At 36.9% G+C, this 25,352-nt stretch overlaps 1 protein-coding gene across 1 annotated transcript; it reads right to left on the reverse strand.

Moving 5' to 3' along the window:
• Nucleotides 1-17,803: 17,803 nt before the first annotated feature.
• On the reverse strand, nucleotides 17,804-24,622 carry GMNC (geminin coiled-coil domain containing). Its single transcript, XM_063106825.1, has 5 exons — nucleotides 24,557-24,622; nucleotides 22,646-22,820; nucleotides 20,970-21,058; nucleotides 19,947-20,063; nucleotides 17,804-18,424 (listed from the first exon to the last, which is right to left on the reverse strand). Exons 1-5 carry the CDS (start codon nucleotides 24,620-24,622, stop codon nucleotides 17,804-17,806), a joined length of 1,068 nt encoding a protein of 355 aa, XP_062962895.1.
• Nucleotides 24,623-25,352: the final 730 nt, after the last annotated feature.

Genomic DNA, 25,352 nt, shown 5'->3' on the forward strand with positions numbered 1-25,352 from the left:
ACAATTCACGCTGACTAAAATAGACATTTATCGTTGTCCCTTGGTATCCATGGGGGCTTGGTTCTAGGACCTCCCACAGATACCAAAATTCAGAGGTGCTCAAGTCTCTGACATAAAATGGTGTGGTATTAGCATATGACTCCTGCATATGTTCTCATATACTTTAAATCATCTCTAGATTACCTATAATACCTAATACAATGTAAACACTGTGTAAATAGTTGTTACATTATATTGTTTAGGGAACAATGATAAGAAAAAAAGGTTTTTACATGTTCAGTACAGATACAATTTTTTCTAAATATTTCTGATCCATGGTTGGTTGAATCCACAGATGTGGAACCTGGGAGTACAAAGAGCAGACTGTATTTAAGTTATAGTCCTGTCTTCTAGATCTCAGGGCCTCAGCCAGCACCACTATCTAAGAGCTTAGAGAATTTTTGATCTACCACTTAAATACTGCATAATATTTCAGAACAAGAAAACTACTTTACACCAAAAATGCTGTGGAAGTGGGCATATCACATCCCCTCCTACCCAGAACCTGCCAACTTAATAGAGTAGATACAGATTAGGCACCAACATAGACAAGATTGCCCACAAAAATGATATGCTATCTTCCAGGATGTGATTGACTTCCAAAGTCAATGAGCATTTTATGGTACTAGTCCCCTCTTAGGTATAATATATGGGTCTGAGATCAAAGATGGAGATGAGATTGGCCCCACTTATCTTCACTCCATTGAAGAATTTGTCTTCGGGCTTGGTTGGTTTAGTTGTCCTGTTCCAGAGGGGAAACACTTCTACCAGCAACATAGTAAGAGTCCCACAGAACTTTAAGCTATGGTTGCCACCAAGTCATTTGGTTTCCTTATGCCAATAGAGTAACAGATAAGAAACATGAGTAATTGATCCTAGTCACCAGGGGAAGAATAAGCTACTGTTATACAATGGTGATAAAAAGGAAATGCTTGGCATCTATTTGACCCACTGGGGCAACTCTTAGTACCGTCTTGCCTATTTGATGCAAACGGACTAGTGTATCAGCCGCAGCCTGAGAAGATCATGATGAACAGGGTTTCAGACCAAAACAGGGTTATTACCTGGATCACTACCATGTAAACTATCTAGAACAGAAGAGATTAAGTGCATCTTGGAAAAGAAATATAATGAATATCAGTAACAGTTTCAGGATGAACTGTCACACTGCCACACACTATAGTTTATCATGTTAAAACTCTTCTTCTAAGTCTCTTCATTTAAAAGAGCAAAGAACAACTAGAATATTGTAGGAGCTATTCCCAGGTGGAATGATTTTACCATTGAGACAAATATGTCTAAGAATCGCAAGGAGTACATTATCAGGTATACTGTAACCAGAAATCTTTTTAGGATCAAGGCATTTACACTCTCAGATGCTGGGAGTATTGGCCGCTGATTCCCTCTCCAGGAACTGACTTCAGCTGAAGGTTCTTACTCAAGGTTAGTCCAACTTTCAAGGTCAGGTCCCAAAGCCTGATCCCTTGCCTCAATTCTAAAGAGCCATCTCAGTTTTAGAGCTTCCCCTGAGAATGGCTGAAGGCTTTATTTTGACTGCATTATTGTTCATTTTTTCTCTTTTCTAAACTTGCCCATATTCCTTTAGATATGTTGTTCCTGACAGTACTCTCTGAAATCTCCAGTGTGCAATCTCTATATCGAAATCTTTTTTCTAAATGACCCAACTTAGGACAGAAGGTCACACAAACTATAAGTGACAACCAGAGTTAGAACTCAGACCTGTAGACTCTCACTGCAGTATTATTTCCTCTATATTATACTGCTAAATCCTCTCAATGTATTTCTCATCTATGTTATTATATGATGACATATGAGTTATCTGTTTGCATGGCTGTGTTCCAAACTAGGATAGAAAGTCCTTGAAGACAAAGGAGTGTATCATGGACATATTTATTTCCTAAACTGAGAACGCTGGGTATGCCACATTAAGCATATGATTAACATTGTGTTTGTTGAATGGACAACTTTTGCCTGTGATTATTTTTATTTTCCTTTTTTTTTTAATTGAAGAATAATTGATTATACATATTTGTGGGATACAGATTTGGCTATCAATAGTTGTGTACAATATGTGATGGTCAAATCAGGATAGTTAGCTTATTCGTTATTATAATACATAATCACTTTTGTGTCCATTAACCAATTTCTCATTAATTTCTCAATAACCCCCTCCCTTTCCACTTCTAGTAACCACAGTTCTGGTCTCTCCTTCTAAAAGTTAAATGTACTATTGTGATCTTCCTTCCTTCCTTCCTTCCCTCCCTCCCTCCCTCCCTCCCTCCCTCCCTCCCTCCCTCCCTCCCTCCCTCCCTCCCTCCCTCCTTCCTTCCTTCCTTCCTTCCTTCCTTCCTTCCTTCCTTCCTTCCTTCCTTCCTTCCTTCCTTCCTTCCTTCTTTCCCTCCTCCCTCCCTCCCTTCCTCCCTCCCTCCCTCTCTCTCTTTCTTCATTGCTTATTTGTTCATTTATTAATTCAGCTCCCACTTATGAGGAAGGACATGCAGTATTTCTCTTTCTGCACCTGCGTTGTTTAACTTAACATAATTTTCTCCAGGCTCATCCATGTTGATGTGAATGACAGAATTAATTCCTTTTTTATGTCTGAGTAGTATAGCACTGTGTATCTATACCACATTTTCCTTATGCAGTCATCCACCAATGGACATTTAGGTTGGTCCATAGCCTGGCTATTGTAAATAAGGTTGCAATAACCACAGAAGTGTAGGTGTCCCTTTGACACGATGATTTCTATTCCTTTGAATATATGCCCAGAAGTGGAATTACTGGATGATATGGTAGTTCTATCTGCAGTCATTTAAGGAACCTGCATATTGTTCTCCATAATGGCTGCACTAATTTTCAGTCCCACCAGAAGGGTTCTCCTTTCCCTGCATCCTCACCAGCATTTGCTATTCTCTGTCTTTTTGATAACAGCCAGTCTAACTGGGGTGAGATGATATCTCAGCAAGGTTTTGAATTGCATTCCCCTGATGATTAGTAATGTTGAGTATTTTTTCATACACCTGTTGGCCATTTGTATGTCCAACTTTGAGAGATGTCTATTCAGCTCCTTTGCCAATTTTTCAATCAGATTATTATTATTTTTTTACTGTAAAGTTGTTTGAGTTCCTTGTATAATCTGTATATTAGTCCCTTGTTGGATTTATAGTTTGCAAATATTTTCTCTCATCCTGTAGGCTGTCTTTTCACCTGTTGATTGTTTCCTTTGCTACACAGAAGCTTTTTAGTTTGATATAATCTCACTTGTTTATTTTTTCTGTTGTTTTCTATACTTTGGGCATCTTATTCATAAAGCCTTTGCCAAGCCCTACATCCTGGAGTGTTTCCCCTATGTTTTCTTCAAGGAGTTTTAGAATTTCAGCTCTAATATTTAAGTCTTTAATCCATTTTGAGTTGATTTCAGTATATGGTGAGAGGTATGGATCTAGTTTCATTCTAGTTTTTCCAGCACCATTTATTGAGGAGGCTCTCCTTTCCCCATTGTATGTGCTTGGTGCCCTTGTTGAAGATCAGTTGGCTGTAAATATATGGGTTGATTTCTGGGGTCTCTATTCTGTTTCATTGGTCTAACAGTCTATTTTTATTCCAGTACCATGCTGTTTTTGTTATTATAGCTTTGTAATATATTTTAAAGTCAGGAAGAATAATGCTTTCTACTTTATTATTTTTCCCAGGATTGCTTTGGCTATTTTGGGTCTTCTGTTGTTCCATATGAATGCTAGGATTGTGTTTTCTATTTCTGTGAAGAATGTCATTGGTGTTTTGGTAGGGATTGCATTGTATCTGTAGTGAATGGAAAGCTTTTGAATAACTACTGTGATAGATAATATTTTTCAAGGTTATTTGAAAATTATGATTATAATGAATTAACATTAAGTATTTTCTTTACAAAAATTAGAGGTATTGTAAACAAGATACTTTCTGACTTTCCTCTCTATTGTTACTACCAATGCAAGGGTATTCACAAAACTCCCTCTATTCTACTATCTTTTCATCATCCCTACATTTATTGCTATTTTTATCTTCTTAGAATATATTGTTGAGAGAGCAATTCTCTTGCTCAAAAGCCTGTGTGCACCTCTATTTTCTAAAGAACAAATTCATGCCCAGTAAAATGTTCCTGGATGAATAGAAGTCTCTCTATACTTTATTACCACCTAATTTCTTAGTTTTCCTTACCACTTGTTTTCTTCATGTACCCTAGATTTCTTCCTGCATGATTTTGATTTCACTATTTCCTTTTCTCTCAAATGTTCTTTCAATTTCCGTTAATCAAAATTAACAATGCTTCAGGGCCCAGATCAAATGCAATCTCTTCAATCCTCATGTTTTTCCAGTAACTGTCTCTCCCATGATAAAAGTTATCCTTTAATACATTCAATCTCCACTTCTCTATTTTTTAATTCTCTTCTGAAATGTATCATTTTAAAACATGTGTACTACTCATACTTGTAGTTGTCTCATTCCCTGTGCTCCCTGGTTTTCCTTTTCCCCTCAGTGCATAGCTGGCACATGATAGTAACTAAGTAATTTTTACTGAGCAATAAAGTGTGGATGGATGTTGACAACATAATAGTTGAATGACCAGCCATGGAACTTACTTGCCCCTTTTAAGATATATACGTCTCAAATGCATTTAATGACTTTTAGATGGCAAACCATGCAAATAATATAGATGTTAGGAATCAAAAATATTACAATAGAAATTGAGAGAAAGAAAATTCTAAATAGAGCAAAAATATTGATGAAGAAGTAGATCCTTGCCACTTGCCTAAATGTGATATCGAAATTCAGTGATAAAAGTGAGAAAATACAACATAATATATTTTCATAAATTTACTATAAACTTCTTTAATAATGACATTAAAATTAAAGTAATTGTAATTTATTTTTATTTTTGTCTCTGATTTGTTATATTTATATGTCTGTTTTGTGTTCTCTTACGTGTGTCCTCTAAGTTTACCTGTTATCTAGACATTCAATATTTTTAAATAGGGTGTAGTGAAGTTTTAATCTTTACTGTCGGCTATAATTTTATAGTCGCCTAATTTCTGAGGGTGTGGGTGATGTTGAGATAATTTGCTAGAACCCTGATACATACTTCCTTTGGTTGTGATTAGAAATACAATAAAAATAAAAATAAAAATCAGTGCTTTCTTATGTTGCTTGACAGCTGGGATGCAATTTCAGGGGCTTGTTTCAGCACCTTGGCCAGAGCAATGGTACCAAGACTGGTTTTGTACATTTTGTACTACTTGGATTCAACAAGGTAATTATTGCTTCTCCATGAATAAATATATGTTCCAGAGTGATTGGCAAAGGGATGCAATAGCCAGCTATAATCATTCTGTAAGTACCCATTAAACTTTTTAGACAGTTTTACTCTGATAAGCATCCTTTTCAAAAAACTAGTCATAGAGCCTTATTGCTGGAGAAAATATTAAAGTTCACCACATCCAAAATTCCAGCTTCCTTTTATACATGGACAAAGACTTTTGCTTAAGTTATTATTTTTTTTCCTATTGCAAACTTCTTTATACATGAAAGTTCTCTTTATCATGTAACTAACCTGTTAAAATGTCATTTTCTGGTACAATAAATGATTTAGTAGAAATTCTCAAGAGGTCATGCTCTAGATACATATTTTTCATATAGACTAAAATAAGTAATACCAAGATTCTATATCTAAGTTTTTATGCATAAAATGAAGGAAAGGAATTTTATGGTACAGATGGTACTATTGTAGCATGTATATTATTCTTTTATAAAAGTGATGTGATCAAAGTATACTATGTTATGATCAGGACTGACAGTCTCTTAGCATAATGGCTGGCATCTGTTTATTTGTATGGTATACATGCTGTACCAGGTTTTAAATATTTACAAATTGCAACTGGTTACATCTTTAATAAAATAACTGAACAGCTTTCATAGGCATACATTTATTGAAATGATTTAAGATCTTACCTGAATAATGAGATCTTTCCCAATATTAATAAACCGCAGCAGGTATGTGCCTCTTTGGACTAGATACCATGATGCTTCTGAATCTGCATATAAAAATAAGTCCTTCATTTTGGTCTCACACATATAAAGATCAAAAAATTTTAATAGGGTATTTTCTAATGGTAGATGTTAAAGTCGTAACTTTCATGTAGAAATACAACCTGAGTTCTAGGATTAAGTAATCCAGTCTGGGTAAAAAATACTAAACAGCATACTACATTGCTCTTTCTCTCTTTCTTTGATTTTCTCCTTCTCTCCTTTACTTCCAGATTTTATATCTCAACATATTGGAACAGGCACTAGAAATGTTGGGAAAATATAAGCACAGAAAGGTAAAAATATATGTGGGCTGTAAGCCAAGCTATTTTATTCTTCTTTGTGTTTATTTTATTTTCTTCTCTCCTGGGATTATGAATAATTTTTAAGACTTTCAGTGTAAAATAAAATCCCGCACACTTCCATAAATGACAATGGTTCTATGTGTTGATGTAAAACATATGCATAATGAATTCATACATTCAAAATCTAGCCAGTTATGCAAAACAAATGGCTAGTTTCTCCAACAAATCTAAAGGAGAGAAACTGTTACAGAATAAAAGAGTCTTACTAGGCATATGTTTACTGGACATATGTTTAAATATAGACTAAAAATTAATCAATATTGAGGAATTATTATTAATTTTGTTAGATGTAATAGGGCTGGTGGTTGTTTAAAAAGTCCTTACTGGTTAAAAATGCATATTATATTATTTATTAGTGAAATGGCACAATATCTTGTATTTGTATTAAAACACTCAAATTAATGGTTATAGTAGTAGTAGTAGTGAATAGACAAAACAAGATGTGAGAATGCGGATAATTGTTGAAGTACATAGGGGCTTATAAGGATTATCTTTAGTTTTAGATACTTATGAAAATTAATATAAGAAAAAAAAGAAAAACAATTTGTTTCGGTAAAATATACACATTCATTGTAGAAGAAATATGAGACACACAGAGAAATGTACACAGTGGTTTTGGGATTACAGTTGCTCTTTGTGTTAACTTTTGTTCTCTAATATTTCTCTAATAAGCATGTTTGATTAAAAATATATAAATATTTTGTAAAAATAAATTGCTAGCATCCCCTCATAGTGCTAGGGAAGTAAGAGTCTTATCAGAGATCATAGATTTAAGCAGGAAACATACTTATGGATCCAATATATATTTCTGGCTGCAGTCATAACCAAGAGCAAAATGATATCATGGGGAAAAGCTATCTCAGGTTGGTTGGCCACTCCTTTCTACTCACAGTCTCTGCCCCTGCTAAATGATATGCTTTCTGTTCATACTTGTTATAGGAGCTATATACAGTTGCCCTAGATGGTTTTGAAAATCTCTTCCAGTTCTCATATTCTATGTTAATGTATGTCTTTGTAGATGATCATGATAGTGGTGACGATAATAATAATTAACATATCTGCATGCTTGCTATGTGTTAGAAGCAGTTTCAATATAAATATATAATACATTCAATATAACTTATTTAATAAATATATATTTCAGTATAACTTATTTAATCATTGCCTGAAAAGTTGACTTAGGCACTATGATTTTGCCAATATTACAAATGAGGTAAAGTCCTGAAGAGGTTAAATAATATACCTAAAGCCACAGAACTGTTAAGTAAAAAGTGACAGTCCATTCTAATTTCTGCAGAAATAAGCCTTTGGAGGAATTTATTTAAATTTGGATTGAGTCTAGATACAATGCTAAGGTTGCTTTAACTGGCCTTTGTACAATTGGGGGCTTATGTTTACAGAATCATCCAATATGTAAGTATTCCTCGAAGTGTTGGTTATGATAGACTTCAAAGTCTATTGATCAGATTGCAAAATCCATGGGAAAGGAATTGTTTAATGAACACATTCTGTTGTTTCATATTTACCAAGATTAATATTTTTTATACATGCTTTTTTCTTTCACATTTTGTATAAATGACTTTGTGTCTAGGTAATCTGAGCCATTCATCTGTAGCTTGTAAGAGGGCTTAGAAGTATTATTGTAGTAACACAAAGCAAGAGCATATTACATTTCAGCTTTAACACTGAAAATATCACAGAAAGAGAATGAGATAGACAGCCATACTTCAAGGAGAGAAAATTATTTCCTAGGTAGGGTTGTAGGACTTGGTCATAGATGAGCTGAAAGAGAAAGAAGAGAAAGCTGGTAGTCAGATATTTGTTATACTTACCTCTCTGTTTTGGTTAAAATCCTGGAAAGTAGGAGCAGTTTAACAAGATTAAGGTGAATGGCAATGATATAAATGGCATGAAGGTTTCTGCCCTGCTTTTTCTTTGAGATTCTGGAAGGAAATTGTGTCCCAGACTCCCTCCCACACAGCAAAGTACACCTGACTCATTCTCCCTTCAGCAACTTGCATCTCAGTACTGAAGAGAGTAGCATAGTAACTAAAATTTTACCATACATTTAAAAAAAATTTTTTTATTGAATCATAATTGATTTTACGTGTTTGGGGGGTTCAATGTTGACATATGTTGATCAAATCAATATTACTATCATATATATCATTACAAATCGTACTTACTCTTTATGCCCCTTGTCCAATCTTTCTGTAACCCTTCTCCCTCCCCTCCCCACATCTGATAACCCCAGATTTCTTTTCTCCTTCTGAAAGAATAATGGTTACTCTGTTGATTAGTTGCCTAGATGATCTGTCCAATGCTGAGAGGTGTGTTCAGGTCCCCCAGTATTATCATATAGCAGATGCTGCTTCTGTCACTCTGGAATGGGCTTTATGGAAAGACACATTCTCTTCTTTGGTCTCTGCTAGTGACTCTCCTTGTGTCAGTGCACTCCAGTGGCTGGCGGGCCATCTGTGTGGTGGTTGTGGCATCTACACACTTTCATGGCAGCTGTGGTTATTGTGGTGGTTGTGGTGGGCAACCCACATGGAGGTGATGTTTTTGGTATGCTCCTTGGTGCTGGCAGTGTACCTGGTTGTGGGAGGGGGCTCCATCCCTGGCTCCATACCTCAGGTCCCTGGGCAGCCCGAGGCACTGGCAGTGAACCTGGGCTGAAACTAACTTTTTGTCCTTTGCTTACTTCTAAAATGGGGAAACTTCGTGTGGGAACCAGTACTTGAGCCCTGTGGTTTAGCTAAATTGCTGCTTTGCTGCTGATTTCCTAGGGGAGGCTTTTTGTGCAGTTCAGGTTTTAATGGTTGACTTTATAGGTACTTCCAGCTCTCCAGAGACCTGGTGCCCCGGGGTTGTGTAGAAACTCTGGTCTGGGCCTGAGTCTTTTCATCAAACTGCACCCCATGCAGTTCTGTATTCCTGACCAGTCTCCTCTGAGTGGTCTTTCACTAATTGGGTGTCAGTCAGTTGTCTTTGCTGTGCCCCAGTGTTCCCCAGTGGGCCCATCTCCCCCACTGCTCATGCTGCAAACACTTCCCATGGGACAGGCCAAGCGCTGGTCCTTTGTGATGACTCACCCACCTCTGAGTGGCTCCTTTTTTTCAGTTGCTGTGGCTTTTCACTCCTATGTGGGTCCACAGGAGCTCCATTACTGGTCTTGCTGGCCTGGGGGCCACCAAGGCCCTTTTCTCCCCTGCTGCCTCCAAGCAACTTCATGTGTAGGGCACAGCTGTGGCTTTTGCCGGTACCTGCTCCATGCGCTCACCAGCTCCAGCCTTGAAGCAGCCACAGCAGGAAACAGTAGAAGGGTTTTTTTTCTTTCCCTGATCATGGCTTTTCTTGCCTTCATGCACTCCATAGGTCTCTCCTCCTCTTCCCCTGAGCTCTAGCGGCTCCAGCTTGGCTGTCCTTGCTTTTTTATAGTTGTAAATTGGTTGATTTGTGGGAGAGAGTGATGCTGGGGACCGTCTATTCTGCCATCTTGACCAGAAGCTGTTTTACTATATACATTTTGATTACCAGCTACAAATGAGCTCCAGATCACCTTAAAAAGCCTCCCCCATTTCTCTGTTCAACTCATTTTTCACTCTCTACAACCATTTGTGAGTGGTTTATTGGGAGACCTTTACTCATCGTATATTAAGATAAACTTATTTTTCCCTCTGGCTGATTTCAGCTTTGCTGTGTTGAATTACTCTTTTCATTCTGGGGTAAATATATAAGTATTAGGTCACTTTTGTCCATGAAACTATGTCTAGGTGAGTTTTAAACTTTAATCTTGTAACTTTAATTTTGACTGGACTGATAAACTTATAACTAATTCCCCTTAGTATGGGTTAAACTTATTGTTCAAGGAACTTTAGAATGTGGGGGGGAGGTCCATTCTTGACACGTTTCCTGCTTTCCTCTCTTTTAACTAAGTACATGTCTACCCAACTAGATAAAGTTTAACCTATCTTTATTCAGGTTATTGCTTCCTTGGATAACATGACTGGCTGTTGGTGTTCTCTACACGGTAGATATTCCAATCCTGTTTTTTCCTATCCATTGTGAACATATGTCCTGGTTTGGTTGCAGTAATCTAACACTCCTTTCAGTTTAGTTTTTCACTCTAAAAATATTAAAGTTTGGACAGTAAATTATAAGATTATGCTTCTTGGGGGGATACATGTGTGTGGTCTTTCTAGGGTCTTGAAGAACTTCTATACAATTTTAACCTGACCACTTCTAATATCCCACTTCCCCTAACTTTATTCTTTTGGATTCTATACATGTTACCTCCCTTCTATTATTGATAGAATATTCATAGAAGTTGTGGTGTGTCTCATTGTACAGAAACTTTTGCTAAATTACAAGGACATATATATTATTTTATAAAAACCTAACCTTCAGCCAACTGGGCTAGTCACCATTCCCTGAATAAGCTCTACCCTTTGCCCTTTTGAGCATTCCTTCTTTTTCTTCTACCTCTACCTCTACTTGTTGCAGTTCTAACTTTATGTCTAATGAATGTCTATAACATCATATCTTCAATGAATCCTTTCCTAGCTTCCCGCCACTCACCGATTTGCAAACTCTTTGAAGACAGGAGACGTAGTCCCTAGAATATAAAATTGAGCTTTGAATGTGATAGGAAAACATTGAGCTTTTATTAAATTGTATCAGTAGAAATATGTATAACTGATTTAATAATGTATTTTATGAAGTGTGGAGCTCTTTGCTTGATAATTAAATTGAAATTGATGTGTGAAGGTTGAGGTTGACAAAATCTTAATGTATACATGGTCCTTAAATATCATAAGGTTATTTCACAAACCTGTGAGATAGGGCAAACATTATTATCTCCATTTAACAGGTGAATACACTGAGACTGAGAAAAGTTAAATTAATTCCTCAGGTTGTACAACTGTGTGTCAAGGAGCCCCCTTTTTTGATGACAGAGTCCTTTCTTTGTCCATAATATCACTGTGCTGTAGATAAAGGGAGTGTGAATCTTTGTGTTCTGATTTATTAACATGAATAAATCCTAATAATTAGTAAAAATCTTAAACAATCTTCTAGAAGCCATGTCCAAGGTCATTGGAAGGATGTTATTTTTATTTATCAGAGGGCTAGTCTGGGTCTCCAGCCCTTTTTATTTCCATTGTTGTTAACAGGAGGGTACACAAGAAACCTGATTCACCCTCTATCACTTCAAAAGAAAGTAGCATATTAATTAAAGTTATTGTAGACATTTCAAGTGAGAACAGTAAGTGGGTTAGGTGGGACTAGTCATGGGCCTTAAAGGCACAGGATGAAAAGGCCAAGTCTCTGGCAATGTGGTGCTTTAACTCTCAAAGGAGGCTGAGACACTCAGGGTGCCACTCTACTGATAGGTGGGTCCGTGGGTTGCCCTATGCAGATGCCACTTCCAGGTTTCACCCAGAATGTCTCCCCTGTGGGCTAGGGATGGAAGATGAATGACTCTGTGGCTTCTGTGAGGTGGCAAATCACAAGAGGGCAGAATGAAGGGAGGGTGTGTTTGGCCTTTTACCCGATTGTAACGAGAGGCTCTGACCACTCATTGCACACAGTAAAGAACTTCTCTTGCTCTCAGCTTCACAGCAACTAGAGGCCCCTGTGGGAACATTACCTTTAGAAAGCTGCTGAAATAGCTGGGCCTCCTCCCAGAGGGGCCAGCAATTTGGTATTAAAAACCCTTTTAAATGAGAAATTATCTTAAAACACCCTTTTTCTGCCTTATTATTTCAGATTATAAACCTGGCCTAGAGATGAGGAAAAAAAAAAACCAAAAACACAACATCCATCTGCTGTATCCCTGAAAAGGTATCACTTAACCCCCTATTTCCAGAGTGAGAGAATAGAATGCTACCAGTATATTAGAATGAGTGGGCTCGGCATTGTAAATACGCCTACTGACTATTTTACTTTCTCTTAGGCTTATACCTAAAAGAATTGATAGGACAAGGAGTAATGCTATTACTTGAACAAGTATAAAATTTATTTCCTGTATGAAGGGAAGAAGAGAGAAACATTCATGAAGATTGATTATACACAGCTACTTCAGGCTTTAAGATTAGCAGCAGTAATTGGGAATGAGATTTGTTTCCCTTTTAATTTATGTTTCTGTTTAAGAAACATATTAATACTTTTGACCTTGGTAGCCTATTTTCTATTTTACTCTTCTCATTCCAAATTTTGGAAATGTTTTTTCATTTGGACACTGTTCTCTTTTGAAATGATAGAAGATGAATTAGGTCTCTTGTGATCAACCTGTTAGCAATCATGGGATTCTCAAGCCCCAGAAAAGTAAGCACAGGTGTATGAGCACCTCCATACTTCCAGGCCTCTACTTCGGAGGCCTGTAATAGCTTGAATCAGCCCATGGACTGTTAGTATATTTACTGGTTCCAGACATTATTATTATGTGTTATAGTAGAAAGGGCATTAGACCTAAAGTCAATGCCAGGTTTAATCCTGGGCCTCAATTACCTGTTATAATGTGACCCATATAATGCTTAGAACCAGTTTTCTCATTGTTGTAATGAAAACCAAGACAGCTAACTCATTCTGATGTTTCCAATAACCTGTATTTATTATATCCATATTCAGGGGTCATTTAGAGTGAGTGAGGTTTTGGCTGGCTGGTTAGCTCAGTTGATTAGAGCATGGTCTTGTAACACCAAGGTCAATGGTTCAGATCCCTAGACAAGCAAATCATGAAAAAAAAAAAAAAGTGTGTGTGGTTTACACAGTTTTCTCCAAAGGGGGAGAAAAACAAGTACCATTGTAAAGAAACCAAATAAAATCCAGGTTATCCATGACTGTTAACAAGAGAATCTCCACGTAGAGATATATTACTGGCCTGATATGCAAGTCCCAAACTATTTTCTCTCAATATTAATTTTTCCCTTAGGAATATATGTTCTATGTAGTGGCCTCAGGGAAATCCTGTTCACAATTTTTATATGCAGATATCCCAGTCTTTTCATAATTCCCCATGGTGTAACTGAGACAACCTGGAACATTTACGTGAGGCTTTATTCATTTGGGGGGAATTATAAATGGAGAGGACAAAGAAAATATCACAAAACTAGAGAATATTGTATGAGATGTAGTTTGCTCTTCAAGTACACAGAGCTTGTCCCATCCTGTTTTTTGTCATGCTTTTGTGTGGTGAGTACTATCTTAACACTGTTCAAGAATTCATTCTTAATCATAGCTGTCCTTGAAATCCCAGACCAGATTCCTGACAACATTCCTTGAGCATCTAAATCCAACCGTACTAGAAACATAAACTTTGCAATTTTGACAGCCAATTATTCCCTTGCTTTGATTAAGGCTGTTTAAGTTATGATTGTCTCATTTATAGCCAAGTTAGTTTTAATACATATTTCATCGTCATATCCTCAACAGAGCCTGACACAGGCTATATCTGTTGAATAAATGCCTCAATGATTAATCATGCATTTGGAAATTAAAATACATATTTTTTCTATAACATAAAATTTATAGCAGAAATGGGTACAATCAACGTTTTCGTGGTCCATTGCTCCATTCACTGAAAAATGTTTCTAAAATAAGGGCCAAAAGTGGGATTAAATACATTTTTGTCATTTTTATTAACCATAAATTCATTACAAAATTGACTCTTACATACAATTAGAAATATCACAAATCACAAAGAATCATATCATTGAAAATATTAACTGTTAAATTATATCTTACAGTTGTAGAATATTCAATAGAAAAAGTAAATCTGGATGTCAGGTTATGCTCATGTAACAAAAATATAGATAAAATTATAGAAAACATGTTAAGAAACATACACCGTATATTTGTAGCTTGTAAACCAATTCTATTTGCTTTAGTGAAAAAGGAAAAACATGAGGCATTTGATATATTTAACCATATGTGAATTTTTTGGTAAGATGAAATAAATGTATAATTTTATATTCTAACTTTACAGGCAGGAAGTAAAACTTATCAAAAAAATTATCACTGTATATATTAACTCTATACTGTCCTCTGCATCTGTGATATACGTCAGTTGTTGAAATCATTTTCACACTTTAAAAAAAATTCCATTTTCTTTAATTGGATCAACTAAAGCAATTCTTTCACTGAAGTACATTATTTTTCTTCAAATTTTTCAAAATTATTGTTTAGCATCACTGCAGTCTTAAATAATCACTCATTAAATGTCATCTGCAGGCTAACGAGAAATTGATTAATGGACACAATGAATGATTACATATTGTAATGATGAACATACTAATTATCCTGATTCCATCATGACACATTGTACACAGGGACTGACATTCAACTCTGCATCCCACAAATATGTTAACTCAGTTATTTTTCAATAAAGAAAAATCATCTGCATTTCTGAGGCTTTACACTTGTCTTTACTTTCCAGATACTAGTGAGATACAATAATTATTTTTATTTTCAGATGTTCAGAAGACATTGGAAATGTCATCAAATTTTAAAAATTGATACTGAATCTCATATAAAAATTAGAATTTTTTATATGAGATTAGGTAAGAGAGTGACATACTCATAAGGCACTGAACTCCTTAAACCTTAACATCTGAAACCTCCTTAATGTATCCTGGAGAAGGGAAAAATTCATTAAGCCCTAAATGCTGAAGATATCAGTCTGGCCATATACATCACACAAAAGTGGTGCAAGCAGGATTATGGTAACAACCCAGGAGAAAAAAATCTGTCATTAGAAAATGTTATACACAATATAAAAATGTTCATCACAATCACAAAAGTATTTTAGTTTTTATTTTTGGATTTATCTTAACAAAAATTAACTGTGCTTTACTAGAGAGACATAGTAAAAGCATAAAAGTTAGAACATATACTCAGGTGAAAGAAATTTTGATTTTCTCAAACATCAACAAAATAATTTTCTATACATAATTCAAGTGAATATCAAATGTCTCTAGTCATGATTACAAGAACATGTGGTAACTTTCTTCCATACTATACCATCCATGATATAAGCCAGAACAAGTGATTATAATTCATCACAAATGTGCTGTAATTTCTTTAATTCAGGCTGAGACCAAGTATCATTTAAAAGCAATCAAAAGTATGACATTTTATGTGGTTTTGTTTCATGTGCCAAATGGACTGTGCTAAGCCTGGGTGTTTCCTCATGGTACTTGACACATGATAAGGCACATAAAGAATGCAACATGGATATTTTTGAACCGATCGATTTTGTTTTACAACTTGATCATTAGACTTTCAAAATAGTAGTATTGCTTTTTCAATTCCTCGTGCAGTAAAGTACAATCAATTCTAATTTGTCATTCTAAGAAGACATCAAGTTTACTCACCAGGGGCAAAGATACTAGAATGTAAAAGGCACTTTTTTTTTTTTTTTTTTTTTTTTTAGAAAAAATAGAATGTGTTCTATTTCTTCTTAAGTCATGAAAATACTCCGGAGAATAATATTACTATCTTGGATTCCCCTTCATGGATTATAAAGAAAACTGGGTAACAAAACTTTATAAAACAGAATTCTTTGCTCACATCACCAAAATAAAGCAACAGCCCATAGCAACAACAAAAAACACGCATTTGTTAAAAAGAAGTCGAAACAGCATACTGGTGTACTAAGACATTGATTGTGCAAGGTGGTTGACTGAGAGGTGAAAAATAGAAAAATCGGAAGGGCTTCAACATGGTGGATTTCATCATTAAATAAAGTTTTTTCCAAAACCTGTGGTCACATCTTTGATGTGTAAATTATTCTAGGAATGATAGGGAGCTTGAGGGATGGGAAAGAGGAAACTAGCACGACTACTTAAAATACTTTTTTCTTAATTTACAAAGAAAAAAATCCTTGATGTTAAATATCTGCATTCAATCGATGCACACTTATTTAAAAATTAATGTGTCTATTTTTTCGATGAAAGTTATTTTCACACAGACTGAATTAACCTGAAAAATGGGCTCATACTAGAAAAAGAATATTGTGATCAGAATTCTAATGTTAACTACAAATGGCTAATATTTGTTTTTCTTTCTTTTTATTTGTATGTAAGTTCACACTACATAATATTTGCAGCACCTATCTAAGCTAGAGAGAGAAATAACCTGGGATTGTTATGTTGGAATAAAGCTGACAGGACCAGCCTCAATTCATAGTATGTTAGCAATTATCGAACCCAACTTCTGTATTCTGCTGCTGGGAAAACTGAATCTTCGCACCACAGAAGTAGATTTCTCAAGGTCACAGCAGATGAGTGGCTCTAAGTCTCATGAGGGTGGCCACAGTGTCTAAACTGCTCACATTTTATCACTACCCATAGCACAGTGCCAGGTTCAAAATAGGTATTAGGTATTCCAGAAATGTTTGGGGTGGAGTGATGAATGAAAGAATGAATACGTGAATGACTGAGTGAATGAGTGAGATGATGGCAGACATAGGCTAGACTGCACTTCCGGGAACGAGTTTATCATCATCTGGGTCGTTTAGGATAATGACTTGTTGTGTTACCACAGTCCCTCAAAAATATTTTTGTTTGAACCATGTTAGCTAAAGAAACAATGCCAGGTGCCTACAGAAGGTGATACACCATGGGGCATTTTGAAGTAACTTTAACACCCCTTAAATTTTTTTAAAATTTATCAGTGGTATTGCTTATCAGTATAGTTACAGTTGTTTTAAGACACTCTTTGCCAACATTTCCACGGACACTCAACGTTTAGCTGCCATGGACATAACATTACTATATCCACATTATGTTTTCGGCAGTGGTGATGGGCAAAGACACTTGTTTCTACCCCACCCCCAGCTAATTGAACGGTCAGTAAAAATATTTGAAGCAATAATAGGTGCATTCTAATGGCAGTTTTCAAGAATGAAGAACATCAGGAAAGGAGGAATAGTTAAAGGGTTTTGAACATTAAAACTGCATGAGGAAAGAAGAAAAGCTGTTAAACTAGTTGTAATTGGAAAAGCATATCTAGGTCTTGAAGGAATGTTCAAGTGATCGGAAAATACCTTTTTAAGTAGAGGGCAAAGGGAGGAAGTCAACAGCATGCGTTGGTGTGTAAACAAGTCAAATTTAAGTGAAAGAAGAGCAAATGTGTTTCATTATGGATTCTTAGAAGCCAAATCCCTGCAGATTTAAGTGGGTAATTGAGAGAGACATTTAAAGTGGCAGGAGACAGTCTGGGCAATAGCTTCTGTGTTCCACACAGTCAGGTTCAAGTGCAAGAGAGGTCTTTGTAAACAGAGTTCATGGCAGTGCTTCAAGATAGAAGAGGGATCACTAAGACTGTTTAGGGACCCAGGTAAACTTCCAGCCTCCCTCCTCATCTCGACGCACAAAGGCTTGTCCCTGGTGGAAGGAATGAGTTTTCACATTGCAGTGGGGGCTCAGGGATGTGGAAAAGGCCATCTCTGTCTTGTTGGGTGACACATCAGCAGCATGGTAAGGAAGAGTTTGCAGCCCCACTGGGGAATTTGAAAGTGGAGAAAGGAGGTGAAAATCTTCCCCATGGCTGGCAGTGCTGTGCGTGGGGTTTGTTCTGTCACCTCCGTAGTCAGACGGCAGGTTCTCTCTGGGGACATTATCATAATCAACTGCATCATCTGGAAACTGGGAAAATGTGCTGGTGACTCTTCTGGGATGAGAGGAGAAGGCACTGTAGTTAGCTGATAAGGTGTCATCAATGGTGTTGAAGTCTTTTAACCCGAGAGTTCGAAGGACCCAGGGATCCACAGGGGGCCCAGTGTGTTCTTCACAGGTAGCAAATTCACTAGTGAGGTTTCTCTTGGCAGTTTTGGGATGGAGAATCTCAGCTGAAGAGTATCTTTGCCCTTTGGGTTTCCTCTTCCCCTTTCTGAATTTTCCACATGCTTTGGAGAACTCATCTGATGACAGCAGTTTCTGGGGAAGTCATTTTTGAAAATTAACCCCCCTTCAAATATTTACTAGCTACCTTAATTCTTTAGAAAAAATGATTAAATTTCTGTTTTTTTCACACACAATAAAACTGATTGGATTGGCTCTTGTATGTAAAGTAAGCTCTGTAATGACCAGTTCCTGCCTAGAAACTCTAATTCGTATTTCTTACTCTATTTTTTAAAAGTTGAAAAAGCAGATGATGTCTTTAAGATTTCATCTCAGAGAAGTAATTATTATTATCATTATTATTATTATTATAGCAACTATTACATGTTGAGCTATCATAAATAAAAAACTATCATTTATTATAGTTCTAAATCATTGATTATGTACATTATCTCATTGGATATAGGTGCTATTAAATTCTTAATTAATGAGAAAACTATGGTACAGACATATTAGTGACTTGCTGAGGATTATGCAGCATAGATTTAAATTCCAGCCATTTGAATCTATATGGAATCTTTGATTTAAACAGTATATAACACTGCCTTCTCTTATTTTATTAACTTTTAAATCACTCCCTTGAGATGTGTAATTATATTATTCAAAATCTTGGAAAATGGAGACCAAGATAGATAAAACTGCCTAATTAATATCACTTAATAATTTAATAAATGTCCTTTTTATAGAGTGGTGGCTAGAGTTAGGATCCCAGGCTAATAAATGTAAGATGTGTTCTCTTTTTAACAAAGCCAACTGAATTGTAAAGGAATCAAATCTAGTGTCTTTTCTTTTCTGAACTGTTATGTTCAGTAAAAGTATCAAGAAGCATCATCAATTTAGATCAAATAATATCAAATAATGTAACTTGTGTAGAAGTGGGGTAAAGATTAATGATAGAAGCAATAATAATAATATAGCAGCAAATATATAATGAAAAATTACAAAATCAAAGAAAGGAAGAACAAAAAGAGACTATAGGTAAGCTATTTATCCTTGAATTAGAAATAGCACACTTAAAAAGTGTACAAAAAGAATATGAATTAAAAGACAATGTAATTGTGTGCACGTAATTGCCAGAGATCTGGGCTCAAGCCATATTCATAGCATTTGAGATACAGAAATATTCTTTAAAAGTTTAGCTCATGAATTTACAGTTGAAGGTAACTGAGTCCCTGAGAGTAATTTACCTAAAGTCAAATGGATAATTAAAAGAACTGTGTGTCTTTCAGATCTAATTTCCAGAGCAGTATTCCATCCATCTAACTCTGCCTTTTGATCAACCTCTGTTGTCTCAGCAATTCCCCTGACGAGCTTTTGATTCTTAAGCAACTCCTTTTGTAATGTATGACTAAAATCTGCAATCTAGATACTTCAGAAAAATGATACATAATAATTCTTGTGGAAGTGCTATATTTCCTTAAGAAAAATCCACCCTTCCTATAAATGCATATCAAGACATCTTGTTTAGTACACTTCTTGCAATTACTCGAGGAGTTTACATAAATGGTCTCCTTTCCCGAATCACTGCCCTATACTTATAAAGGAGATAGTTACATACCCTGGCCTTTTCTTCAAGGCATTTAACCAAAGCAGAATTCAGGTATTGCCTGAGGTGATTATTCTCTTCATGTAACCTAGCAAGTTCTTCTTCCTTCTGCACCAGAGTATCCTGCAGCTGCAAAAAGCAGACAATGGTGAAGGCTGCTCCACTATATTGATTTTGTAACTCTATAATAATGCCACTGCTCCTTAACCTGCTGAAACGTGATTATTCTTCTGTTTGTTTTATAAACACAACCTCAGGGAACCCTCATCCTCAGAGAACTAAATTAAATCTACACCCCCTACCACCTGATTGTTCAGTTTGTGTTCTGAATTTTTTATTCATTGCAAATTGTTTGAAGAGATTAGATGACTTTAACAATCATAACCACAAGGGAATCAGGTAGGTATGAAAAAAAAATGAGCTGTATACAACTGTTTAAATATAGAAAAAGATGTTTAGAAAGGTTTTGCTGGACTTCCTCCTTGCATATCAAAGAAGAAAAAAAAAAAGAGGTGGGTTGGCTTCCCTCAGCCTCTGATTGATCTGTCCATATGTCCATTAGATTAAATTACTCCTTGGGAGCAACAAACAAAAGAGAAAATGGAGCAATCTTTGGAAAAACTTTTATAATCACCATTGCTTCTCCCAGGGATTAGCTATGTTTATGATTTAAAAATACTATCACACTTATTATATCATTTGATTCTATGATCAAATATTCTTGGCTGCTTCTGAGATAGGCAGCACAAATATTTCAATTTCATAGATGAAGAAAAGGAGGACTCAAGAGGTCCTACAACTAAGGTGTGTAAAGTCAGAGCTTGACTGCAGGTCTTTCCTAGAGTGTTGTTTTCTTAAAATTTTTTCCATGATATTGATCATCTAACTTTGATCTCTCTGTGGATACATACTCACTTTGTTTCTGAACTGAGTCAACATGAATTTAAAAAGGGACAAGAATCTACCTGTCATTAAGGGAAGACTGTGGAGAACGGACTGCAGGGCACACGGCCCATTCTGACTATCTACACATACCTGCTTATTTCTGTAAAGCTGAGAGGAAAGCTGAGCCTCTTCCCAGGAACACGACTCCAGAACAGGAAAATTTGAGTCACTGGATGATTCTGTGAACATACCGAGTGGTCAAATGAGAAAACACACTTGTAGTGTGTATGCAATAAAGAAACTCACCAATTGATTTCGGAGGGTTTAATAGGTTCAATTACCTTTCTAAAAATAGCTATTGCCTCCACACAGAAAAACAAAATATTTAAAGCTTTCAGAAGATGCAAGCAAGCTGCAAGAGACAAATATTTACACTCTATCTGCCAAAATGGTTAAAGAGGTAAATTTTGGGGGAGCTAAGGGATCAAATTCTTTCCTGATATATGTTTTCCTGCTGATTAAATTAATAAATATTTATTGACTGCCCCCACTAGGCAAAACATTGCCATTCCACTGTGTTTCCCTAGTTTTTATCTTATTTTTTAAGCTTTAGCAATTGATAATATTGTGTATAGCTCTATAATAAAATCCTATTTTGTGATGCTAACATTTTCCCTGCCTGTCTCCTGCCTGCTTAATCTAATAGAATTTATTCAGAATCCTATGTGGTAGCACTTTCTACTTTAAAATCATTTGGGCCTTGCTTCTCTGAAGACCTTGATAAAAATTTCAAAGCTGTATTTAAACCTTATCTGTTTCAATTGTTTCCATCTGCATGTTTTATAATTTTTCAGAGATTTTTCTTTTCTTATTTGGCAGCAAACTACACTTGTCAATAAAAACAATGCTTGTACATGGTAAATTGGTTTACTTTTACTTTCTTTTCCTCATCTAGTACAGTTCTGACTTTTGCCTTCCTCTACTTAAACTGCTATTACTGAAATTTTTTACTTAAGTGGAAGGAGATAGGAATAAAATTTTATGACCAGTTTGTGTTCATTTTCTTGGGCATTCTGTTTTTGCTGTCACTTGTGGTGGATAAGCTAAACAACTTCCTGACATTTAAGTGTATTTTAATATTTTGGGTTCATTTTGATTCTTTGTGTCTTTTCTTAAATCCAAAAAAATCATGTGGCAGAATCAATAATACATATATTTAATTCTGAGATGCCTGAGAATTTTTTCCAAAAACTTGAATGTTAATACAGAAATTCCTTTAATATTTGTAAGTGCTATTTACTAAGCCCCAGGCCAAAATGAATATGTAATTTTCCATCAATACACTTCTCTCCAAAGTTAAAGTCTTTTGTGTAAAAGGGAATCATTTTTTCCACTTATAAGACACTATTCACAGAATTTCATCTGTGAAATAAAATACTTAGTATTTCTTCTTGCTTTTCTCTCATGCTCAGGGAAACTTTCCTGAATTCCCAAAGAAATGCTCCATTGGGTATCTTGATTCTGAAAGCATCCAGCTAGAGTGTTGTTTATAAAACTCTGATACAAACCCAAACTCCCTCTTCAGTGAGTTGGGCATCTCCAAGAACTGTAAAGTGTAGGGAGAAATACATGTTGTCCAGCAGGGAAGAGGAAGAATCCCATTTTCACATTTGACAAGTACAAAACAGCAGGTTTTATGGCTTTTAAGTAAGCCCAAAGACTCATACCATCCTTTCTTCTACAGAGTCCCAGCCCATAATGCTTTGCAGCCATGGGTGCTGGAAAGGGCTCCAGATCTACTAGAAAAGCAGAAGAGCAGAACTTACCCTGTGCCTGTGGTGCTTGTTGGGGCTCTCTGTTGTCCAGGAGACCAGCAGCCCAGAAAGAGACCCAAGTCTCCGTGGAAACGTCAACACTAGATTCTGACGTTGTAGTGGAATAAGGGCAATTATAGCTCTGGCCTCCTACAAAGTACTCGTCTTGGCAAGGCAGAATGGTGTTCTGTGAAATTCAGTATGAGCAGTAGTGGCGGGAGTCCCCAGGAGATAGGGTGATGGGGATTGGGAGGGGGAAAGGGGTGGAAGAATCATAAAGAAATTACATGCAGTGAATCAAAAAATAGTAAAGGTATTAAGTATAGAGCTACATTAGTTTTTGAGTCATAAAATTATACTTACTAAAAGTAAATCAGTTCCTTGGTTTACCCTGTATTTTCCTTAGCCCCTCCGAACAAATAATAGACTAGTATTGGATGGACCTAGTTTATAAATATCTAAGGATACTCTCTGTCGCAATACCCGTCTAACTAATAAGTTACCCAGGATCTAAGTAAAATAAACTCTACATAATGATTCAAAGATATAACAACTATTTGGTTTCTATAGAAAATATCTTAATTATGTCTCTAATAACTTTGAAAGATAAAGAGTCCAGAATGCTAAGGCTGAGGTGGACAGGACATGACATCATATAGACTGATTTCTTTATTTTAGTTTCTGAATCATATACTTGTCTCATTCTCTGTCCCTTCCTTTCTAAAATGCTGCTGGATCCTATGGTGAGCTGAATGTTTTGAGACAGATATATAAACGGATTTAGATATAGAAGATACAGATACATGTGTGTGTGTGTGTGTGTGTGTGTGTGTGTGTGTGTGTGTGTGTATATGTATGTATATCAGTTCCAGATGTAATGAAATAAATTTTGCTTCCAATACCAAGTAGAGGAGCATAAAGTCACTCCCGATAAACAGATAATCAAAGCTGAAAGAAGTTAGTCAATAGAGGCTCTAGTTCTATCACTAGGAGTTAGTGCTCTTCCAGAGTTATCTCACCACCACTACCTGCCTGGCTTGTATTCTCCACTGTGTTCTGATCCAATGAACACCCTCCTGCCCCCCCCCCCCCCCCCCACTTAGCCTCAAACACAGTCTTTATGTCCAAATGTTCAAGCAGGGGCAGGTATGCAGCCTTCCTGGGTTAATTTGTACAACAGCCCGTTTCTAATTATTTGTCAATGTTTAATCAGGTAAAAGCCATTCGTTTCAGCAGATGCCAGCCTTGGACAAACTCTTTTTGACCACTACAAGTCTTTTGTTGATTTGAGGACTTTCTTGGACATAACATAAACAAAAAGAAAACAAATAAGACGAAAAAGAAGGAAAAGAGAGAGAGAGAGAGGTTAAGTCAATTAAGTCACACTTTGTTAATGTTCCCGGTAAGTTAAGTTTTGAAAAAGTTATGTTCTGAAGCAAGTCCAGCTTGGGCAGTGCAGACCAAAGAAATCCAGCCAAAAGTTTATCAAGTGCTATTTTACTTTATTCTAAAAGCATGTTTGCACACTCCCTCCCCCAAAGTTATTACTGAAATCAGGACCAAGCTATTGTGCAATTGACACCTGAGAAGAAAACAAACTGCAAATACTCCTAGATTAGTTCAAGTCCAAGTGTTTGCAAATATGTGCATAATCTAGAGGAAGAGGTGGCATGAAAAGCTAGTGGAGGTGGAGTAGGAAAGTCGTGGAGAAAGAATGTGTGTAGAAATAACAGAGAAGGTAAAAAGGATGTGTGTGAGAGAGAGAGAGAGAGAGAGAGAGAGAGAGAGAGAAGAGAGAAAAGCATCAGGAGAAGGAAGGTAGAGGATAATAAAAAGGAGACAAGGCAGCAGAGAGGACCTGCTTTAATTGGCAGGTAGCAGAAAAATCCTGCTCCAACGCTGCAATAAATTGCAAGTGCAAACCTTATTAGCTTTCAGAACCCCCAGGTTTGCCCGCGGAGTAGCTGACGCCGGTTCTTCACTTACCATCTTGCAGCGGAAGAAAGTTTTGCAGAAACTGAGCCCACTCTTGATTTCTCCTTAAAGCCTGTGGGAGCTTTAAATGGGACTGAGGGGAGGAGCTAGGAGAGGCGAGTTCTAATCTGCGGGAGCTCCGAGTGCCGCCCTTTGATTTGGTGCGAGGCTGTCAAACTGATGACGTGGGCCAGGAGACACCCAGCCGAAGCCAAAGCCACTCGCACTCAGGGCAACCACCGCGCCGGGACTTGGGATCTGAGGGACCCCGGCCGTGGGGCAGGGGCAGGACCCGCGGTGCTCCGCCTCCGGGTGTGCGGCGCTGCTTCGAAACCGGCGCCGGTGCGGGCTCGCCGCGGGCCGGGCGACGGGCGCCCGGGGCTGGCAGTGACTGCGCAGCGCGGCCCGACGGGGCGGCCGGGACTCCCTCCCGCGCCACGCGCCCCGCTGCCGGGCAGGGCGGGGCGGCAAGTCGGCCCGCGGCCTGGCATAGGGGTCAGTAAAATCCCAGACCGGCATGTCAGGGGTCAGGGCAGCACTTGGGAAAACCCATCCAACAAGCCCAGAGTTAGTATTGCTCCTGTGTGTATTCTGGCCACGCTACAGCAAATTAATGTGAACTTGCTGTATGATGTTGTAAATGAATGGCTTTTTTTGTTTGTTTGTTTTGTTTTCCTATTTGGTGTGTCATTTTCCCCCCATTTCTTGAAGTAGGTGTTAAAACGTAGAGGTGACATATAGCCAT

The sequence above is a fragment of the Cynocephalus volans genome, chromosome 1, assembly GCF_027409185.1.
Source record: "Cynocephalus volans isolate mCynVol1 chromosome 1, mCynVol1.pri, whole genome shotgun sequence".
In the NCBI taxonomy this organism is placed as follows: Eukaryota; Metazoa; Chordata; class Mammalia; order Dermoptera; family Cynocephalidae; genus Cynocephalus; species Cynocephalus volans.